General features: G+C 48.3%; 1 protein-coding gene across 5 annotated transcripts in view; it reads left to right on the top strand.

The window, feature by feature from the left end:
• The window catches only part of LOC122563959 (CLUH binding protein of NUMT mRNA a), a 119,740-nt gene that overhangs the window by 55,910 nt on the left and 54,906 nt on the right, over positions 1-8,924 (top strand). For all 5 annotated transcript variants that reach the window (XM_043718310.2, XM_043718311.2, XM_087977290.1 and 2 more), the window contains exon 3: positions 5,535-5,706. In XM_043718310.2, the coding sequence (XP_043574245.1) occupies positions 5,535-5,706 (172 nt within the window). The remainder of the gene's footprint in view (positions 1-5,534; positions 5,707-8,924) is intronic.

Genomic DNA, 8,924 nt, shown 5'->3' with positions numbered 1-8,924 from the left:
TTGATTTACCCCCACACACGCACACCCCAATTCTTTCCCCGGTTCTTCCTTTCTTGCTCACGCGAGTGTTCGGGGGTTCACCTCCACACCCCTGATCCAAGCAGCACTTTTACCGAGTGTTTGTACAACCACGGGGAGGTTTAAACTGAAGGTGATCTACATCCCAGCAAGGTTGAGCTGGCTGGGGCTGGATCCACATTGGTGGTTTTCGCCTTCAGCCAGTGAGTGCCAGCATTCGTGACGGCTCACTGAACATTCCTGTCCAGCCTTGTGACAGATAAACTCTTCCAACAAATGTCGGGAATGAATTCAGCTTCTGTGATCTTAAAAATCGACTCATCCTGAGCTGACCCAAAAGGTATTTGTTGACCATTTGGACTAAATCAATACAGTTTATTCTCTGGCTCCTTCCTGCCTTTGGCTTACCAGGAAACTGCAGCAGAGTTAATTCAAGGTGATTGCAAATGGTCTAGACATGAAGCCTCCTGTGTTGTTAGTAGCTGAACCAGGTTCCCAGGAGTTTCCAACCTGATATTGCTGAGAGGAATGGGGAGTAGGGAATTTCTGCCTTGAAAGGAGTCTGAGTCTATTGGGGATTGGGAGGGAATATGGAGATGGGTCCCCAATTGGATGACCCACAATCCTGTTAAACCATGGACCAGGTTCGAGGGCCTGAAAGGCCACTCCTTCTCTTGCTGCTAGTTGGTATCATTATAGAATTTCTACAATGTGGAAACAGACCCTTCAGCCCAACAAGTCCGAAGAGTATTCTGGATTAGTGGTGCTGGAAGAGCACAGCAGTTCAGGCAGCATCCAAGGAGCAGCGAAATCGACGTTTCGGGCAAAAGCCCTTCAACAGGAATAAAGGCAGAGAGCCTGAAGCGTGGAGAGATAAGCTAGTGGGGGGTGGGGAGAAAGTAGCATAGTGAGTACAATGGGTGAGTGGGGGAGGGGATGAAGGTGATAGGTCAGGGAGGAGAGGGTGGAGTGGATAGGTGGAAAAGAAGATAGGCAGGTAGGACAAGTCCGGACAAGTCATGGGGACAGTGCTGAGCTGGAAGTTTGGAACTAGGTGAGGTGGGGGAAGGGGAAATGAGGAAACTGTTGAAGTCCACATTGATGCCCAGGGGTTGAAGTGTTCCGAGGCGGAAGATGAGGCGTTCTTCCTCCAGGCGTCTGGTGGTGAGGGAGCGGCGGTGAAGGAGGCCCAGGACCTCCATGTCCTCGGCAGAGTGGGAGGGGGAGTTGAAATGTTGGGCCACGGGGCGGTGTGGTTGATTGGTGCAGGTGTCCTGGAGATGTTCCCTAAAGCGCTCTGCTAGGAGGGCCTTGGATAGAGGTGAGGGAGGAGGTGTGGGCGCTGGTTTTACAGTTCCTGTGGTGGCAGGGAAAGGTGCCTCCGCCTCCGAGCTTTCTTTCACAATCAGGATTCCTGCCCACCTTCCAAGGACCCCTTCGCCCACCTCCAACACACTGCATCCACCTGGACACCCCGCGCTGGCCTATTACCTGCCCTCGCCCTCTTCATTTCCAACTGCTGCCGGGACATTAACCGCCTCAACCTGTCTACCTCCCTCCCCCACTCCAACCTCTCACCCTCACAATGCGCAGCCCTCCAATCCCTCTGCTCCAATCCCTACCTCACCATCAAGCCAGCGGATAAAGGGGGCGCAGTGGTAGTCTGGCACACTGACCTCTCCACCACTGAAGCCAAACGCCAACTCGAGGACACCTCTTCCTACTGCCCCCTCGACCATCACCCCATCACCCCATCACCAAACCATCATCTCCCTCTAAACCCTTCCTATTCAGATCTTCCAGACCATACAGAACCTCATCACCTCAGGAGATCTTCCACCCACAGCTTCCAGCCTCATAGTCCGGGAACCCCGCACTGCCCGGTTCCCAAGATCCACAAGCCTGACCACCCTGGCCGACCCATTGTCTCAGCATGCTCCTGCCCCACTGAACTCATCTCTACCTATCTCGACACTGTCCTATCTCCCCCCCCCCCCCCCCCGAGTCCAGGAACTCCCCACATACGTTTGAGACACCACCCACGCCCTCCACCTCCTCCAAGACTTCCGTTTCCCCAGCCCCCAACGCCTCATCTTCACCATGGATATCCAATCCCTCTACACCTCCATCCACCATGACCAGGGCCTCCAAGCCCTCCGTTTTTTCCTCTTCAGACGTCCCCAACAGTGCCCTTCCACCGACACACTCATTCGTTTGGCCGAACTGGTCCTCACCCTTAACAATTTCTCCTTCGAATCCTCCCACTTCCTCCAGACCAAAGAGGTAGCCATGGGCACACGTATGGGCCCCAGCTATGCCTGTCTCTTTGTTGGCTACGTAGAGCAGTTGATCTTCCGTAATTACACCGGCACCATTCCCCATCTCTACCTCCGCTACATTGATGACTGCATTGGCGCCACCTTGTGCTCCCGCAAGGTGGTTGAGCAATTCATCAACTTTACCAACACATTCCACCCTGACCTTAAATTTACCTGGACCATTTCTGACACCTCCCTCCCCTTCCTGGACCTCTCCATCTCCATTAACGATGACCGACTTGACACTGACATTTTTTTACAAACCCACCGATTCCCACAGCTACCTGAATTACACCTCTTCCCACCCCACCTCTTGCAAAAATCCAATTCCATATTCCCAATTCCTCTGCCTTCGCCATATCTGCTCCCAGGTGGACCAGTTCCACCGCAGAACACACCAGATGGCCTCCTTCTTTCGAGACCGCAATTTCCCTTCCCACGTGGTTAAAGATGCCGCATCTCGTCTACATCCCGCACCTCCGCCCTCAGACCCCCACCCCTCCAACCGTAACAAGGACAGAAGGCCCCTGGTGTCACCTTCCACCCTATCAACCTTCGCATAAACCAAATCATCCGCCGACATTTCCACCACCTCCAAAAAGACCCCACCACCAGGGATATATTTCCCTCCCCACCCCTTTCCGCCTTCCGCAAAGACCGTTCCCTCCGTGACTACCTGATCAGGTCCACGCCCCCCTACAACCCACTCTCCCATCCTGGCACCTTCCCCTGCCACCGCAGGAACTGTAAAACCTGCGCCCACACCTCCTCCCTCACCTCTATCCAAGGCCCTAAAGGAGCCTTCTACATCCATCAAAGTTTTACCTGCACATCCACTAATATCATTTATTGTATCCGTTGCTCCCGCTGCGGTCTCCTCTACATTGGGCAGACTGGACGCCTCCTAGCAGAGTGCTTTAGGGAACATCTCCGGGACACCCGCACCAATCAACCACACCGCCCCGTGGCCCAACATTTCAACTCCCCCTCCCACTCTGCCGAGGACGTGGAGGTCCTGGGCCTCCTTCACCGCCGCTCCCTCACCACCAGATGCCTGGAGGAACAACACCTCATCTTCCCCCTAGGAACACTTCAACCCCAGGGCATCAATGTGGACTTCAACAGTTTCCTCATTTCCCCTTCCCCCACCTCACCCTAGTTCCAAACTTCCAGCTCAGCACTGTCCCTATGACTTGTCCGGACTTGTCCTACCTGCCTATCTCCTTTTCCACCTATCCACTGCACCCTCTCCTCCCTCACCTATCACCTTTATCCCCTCCCCCACTCACCTATTGTACTCTATGCTACTTTCTCCCCACCCCCACCCTCCTCTAGCTTATCTCTCCACGCTTCAGGTTCTCTGCCTTTATTCCTGATGAAGGGCTTTTGCCCGAAACATCGATTTCGATGCTGCCTGAACTGCTGTGCTCTTCCAGCACCACTAATCCAGAATCTGGTTTCCAGCATCTGCAGTCATTGTTTTTACCAAGTCCGAAGAGTATCCCACTCAAACCCTTCCCCTACAACCCTACATTTACCCTTGATTAATGCATCAAATCTACACATCCTTGAACACTATGGGCAATTTAGCATGGCCAGTTACCTCATCTGCATATCCTTTGGATTGTGGGAGGAAACTGGAGCACCTGGACAAAACCCACACAGACACTGGGAGAATGTACAAACTCCACACTGCCGGTTGCCTGAGGCTGGAATTGAACCCTGGCCCCTGGCACTGTGAAGCAACGGTGCTAACCACTGAGCCACCATGCTGCCAGGTTTAAGATGAGAGGGGCAAGATGTAAAAGGGACCTGAGGTGCAAATGTTACACACAGAGGGTGGTGCCTATATGGAATGAGCTGCCAGAAGAGGTGATGGAGGCTGGTACAATGATAGCTTTTTAAAAGGCGTCTGGTTGAGTATATGAATAGGAAGGGTTTAGAGGGATATGGGCCAAATGCTGGCAAATGGGACTAGGTCAGATTGGGATTTTTGGTCGGTGCAGGTGAGTTGGACTGAAGGGTCTGTTTCCATGTTGTAAAACTCTGTCTCTATAACGACTTCTTTAAAACATTGAATGTTTTGGCCTCACCTGCTTCCTGTGGCAGAGAATGCCTTGGGCCCGCCACTGAAGACTTCTTGTCAACTCCATCCTATGTCTTTAGATTGAGATCCCTGTTTCTGGACTTGCTGTCATGGAGAACGTCCTTCCTGCGTTTGCCCTGTCCATTCTTGTTAGAATTCTGATAGGTTGTCATTTGCTCTCTTTCTTTAAAATAAATGGAATGATGTTGATTATAAAACCTAGGACAGCAACATCCTGAAAGCTGGCGGAGGTAATAGTTAATTTATTTGTGGGTAAGAAGGTTGGGCTATCTTTGAACTTCTGCCTGTGCAAAATGGAGGAATATGGGGTGTTGATCAACCATGAGCTTTCAACTGCAGTCTGTGGAAACGTTGGTCAGAGTGTCTGCTTTATTGTCAAAACATGAGGGTGATTAGCACTCGAACCCAACTGTTGGGATGATGTTGCTTAGGTTAGATTATATTCCTACACTATGGAAATGGGTCCTTCGACCCAACAAGTCCACACCGTCCCTCAGAAGAGTAACCCACCCAGACCCATTCCCCTACAATATATTTACCTCGTAACTAATGTACCCAACACTATGGGCAATTTAGCATGGCCAATTCACCTGACCTGTACACCTTTGGACTCTGGGGGGAAACCAGAGCATCCAGAGGAAACCCATGCAGACACTGGGAGAATGTGCAAACTCCACATAGACAGTTGCCTGAGGCTGGAATCGAACCTGGGTCCTTAGTGCTGTGAGGCAGCAGTGCTAACCGCTGAGCCACCGTGCTGCCCCATGCTGTTTGAGACCTTCCTGGATCTCTGCCAGTTTTGACTCTTGTCTATCTGTAATTCCCATTGCTGTTCATTCAGCAGCATGCCCTCCACTGCCTGAACTCTAAGCTTTGAAATTCCCTCCCTCGACCTCTCGGCTTGTCTCTCCTTTTTAAATTGCTTATCATTAAGTATCTCTTTGGCCAAGCTCCTGATCGGCTATCCTGATACCTCCATGCATTTTCAATGTTATGTTTTACTCCTGTGAGGGGTCTGGGAATGTTTGACCGTGTTAACATGGTCTAGGTTCATTTCGTTGTTGCTAATGTGTGTGCCTTTCTGGTCCTAGGTTTCTCCACAGGAGATGGTGCAGGAGATCCATCAGGTCCTTATGGATAGAGAGGACACCTGCCATCGCACCTGCTTCTCTCTACAGCTGGATGGAAATGCTCTGGACAACTTCTCTGAACTGAAATCCATCGAAGGCCTGCAGGAAGGTTCCAATCTGAAAGTAGTTGAAGGTATTGTACTGTCTCCCACTTCAGAGTTGGGCAGTGGGCTGTGTTACTTCCATGTTTCTTTTCTCTTATCTTAGGGATTTTTTTAAAAATCCATACTTTGTATGACTGGAATCACTGTTTCCTGATGTATTTTACATTAACAACCGTTGTCCTGTTCCAGGAGCCTTGGTCTGTATTAATTGGTTTGTGGGTGGGAATACACAGGTGTGAATGTAGTTCCAGGTGGTAGATGAGCCAGACCTTGTGAGCCCACTGTGCCTTCAACCAGTCATTAATGAGTGCTCTGTGATCAATCACGTTGAAAGAGAAAATAGCCATGGTCTGTTGTTCTCTTTCTCTGCTGTTCATTTGACTACCAATGGGCCATAGCCTACTGAACCATTACTTGATCATCTGAGGAGAAACTTCTTTACGCAGAGAGTTGTTAGGATTTGGAATGCACTGCCTGAGAGAGTGCATTGGAAGTTTCTCACTAGAGCCGGATATGTCATAGTCCTAGAGATGTACAGCACGGAAACAGACCCTTCGTCCAACTTGTCCATGCCAACCAGATATCCCAACCAAATCTAGTCCCACCTGCCAGTACCTGGCCCATATCCCTCCAAACCGTTCCTATTCATATATCCATCCAGATGCCTTTTAAATGTTGTAATTGTACCAGCCTCCACCACTTCCTCTGGCAGCTCATTCCATACACACACTACCCTCTGTGTGAAAAATCTGCCCCTTAGGTTTCTTTTATATCTATTCCCCCTCACCCTAAACCTATGCTTTCTAGTTCTGGACTCCCCCACCCCAGGAAAATACCTTGTCTATTTACCCAATCCATGCCTCTCATGGTTTTATAAACCTCAATAAGATCACACCTCAGCCTCTGACGCTCCAGGGAAACCAGTCCGAGCCTATTCAACCTCTCCCTGTAGCTCAAATCTTCCAACCCTGGCAATATCCTTAGAAATTTTTGCTGATCCCTTTCAGGTTTCACAACATCCTTCTGATAAGAAGGACACCAGAATTGCACGCAATATTCTAAAAGTGGCTTAACCAATGTCCTGTACAGCCGCATCATTAACTCCCAACTCCTGTACTCTGACCGATTAAAGGAAAGCATACCAAACACCGCCTTCACTATCCTATCTACCTGCGATTCTACTTTCAAGGAGCTATGAACCTGCACTCTAAGATCTCTTTGTTCAGCAACACTCACTAGGATTTTACCATTAAGTGTATAAGTCATGCTAAGATTTGCTTTCCCAAAATGCAGCACCTCGTATTTATATAAATTAAACTCCATCTGCCACTCCTCAGCCCAATGGCTCATCTGATCAAGATCCCATTGTAATCCAAGGTGACCTTCTTCGCTGTCCACTACACCTCCAATTTTGGTGTCATTTGCAAACTTGCTAAATATACCTTTTATGCTCGCATCCAGACCATTTATATAAGTGATGAAAACTGGTGGACCCAGCACTGATCCTTGTGGCACTCCACTAGTCACAAGCCTCCAATCTGAAAAACAACTCTCCTCCATCTCCCTCTGTCTTCTACCTTCAAGCCAGATCTTTATCCAAATGGCTAGTTTACCCTGTAGACAATGAGATCGAATCTTGCTAACCAGTCTCCCATGGGGAACCTTGTCGAACGGCTTACTCAAGTCCATATAGATCACATCTACCGCTCTGCCCTCATCAGTCCTCTTTGAGCTTTTTGAAGAAGTAACAATCAAGTTTGTGAGACATGATTTCCCACGCACAAAGCCATGTTGACTATCCCTAATCAGTCCTTGCTTTTCCAAATACGTACATCCTGTCCCTCAGGATTCCCTCCAACAAGTTGCCTACCACTGGCGTTTGGCTCACTGGTCTATATTTCCCTGGCTTGTCCTTATCACCCTACCTAAACAGTTAGCCAACCTCCAGTCTTCCAGCACCTCACCTGTGACTATCAATGATATAAATATCTTAGCAAGAGGCCCAGCAATCACTTCTCTAGCTTCCCACAGAGTTCTAGGATACACCTGATCAAGTCCTGGGGATTTATCCACTTTTATGCATTTCAAGACATCCAGCACTTCCTCCTCTGTAATAAGGACATTTTTCAAGGTGTCACCATCTATTTCCCTACATTCTATATATCTTCCATATCCTTTTCCACAGTAAATACTGATGCAAAATACTCGTTTAGTATTTCCCCAATCTCCTGCGGTTCCACACAAAGGCCACCTTGTTGATCTTTGAGGGGCCCTATTTTCTCCCTAGTTACCCATTTGTCCTTACTGTATTTGTACAAACCCTTTGGATTCTCCTTAATTCTATTCGCTAAAGCTATCTCATGTCCCCTTTTTGCCCTCCTGACTTCCCTCTTAAGTATACTCCTACTGCCTTTATACTCTTCTAAGGATTCACTCGATGTATCCTGTCTATACCTGACATATGCTTCCTTCTTTTTGCTTAACCAAACCCTCAATTTCTTTAGTCATTCAACATTCTCTATACCTACCAGCCTTCCCTTTCACCCTGACAGGATTATACAGTCTCTGGATTCTCGTTATCTCATTTCTGAAGACTTCCCATTTTTTCGCTGTCCTTTTACAGCGAACATCTGCCCTGTATCAGCTTTTGAAAGTTCTTGCCTAATACCATCAACATTGGCCTTTCTCCAATTTAGAACTTCAACTTTTAGATCTGGTCTATCCTTTTCCATCACTATTTTAAACTAATAGAATTATGGTCGCTGGCCCCAAAGTGCTCCCTCACTGACACCTCAGTCACCTGCCCTGCCTTATCTCCCAAGAGGAGGTCAAGTTTTGCATCTTCTCTAGTCAGTACATCCACATACTGACTCAGAAAATTTTCTTGTACATTGGCTTAAGAAATTCCTCTCCATTTAAACCCTTAACACTATGGCAATCCCAGTCTATGTTTGGAAAGTTAAAATCACCTATCAATACCACTCTATTTTTCTTATAGATAACTGAGATCTCCTTACAAATTTGTTTCTTAATTTCCCTCTGACTATTAGGGGGTCTATAATACAATCTCAATAAGGTGATCATCCCTTTCTTATTTCTCAGTTCCACCCAAATAACTTGCCTGAATGTGTATTTGAAAGCGATGGATATTGGGCTGGACAGTGGGACTGGCTGGGTAGCTGTTTTGGTACAGACTTGTTGGGTCAAATGGTCTCCTTCTGTACTGAAAAATTCTATCATAGAATCA

Source organism: Chiloscyllium plagiosum, unplaced genomic scaffold (assembly GCF_037043375.1).
Source record: "Chiloscyllium plagiosum isolate Xiang-an unplaced genomic scaffold, Cpla_swu_hap1 HiC_scaffold_31, whole genome shotgun sequence".
NCBI classification, from domain to species: Eukaryota; Metazoa; Chordata; class Chondrichthyes; order Orectolobiformes; family Hemiscylliidae; genus Chiloscyllium; species Chiloscyllium plagiosum.
Note: the sequence above shows the minus strand (reverse complement) of the source record. Positions and strands in the feature narration are given on the sequence as shown.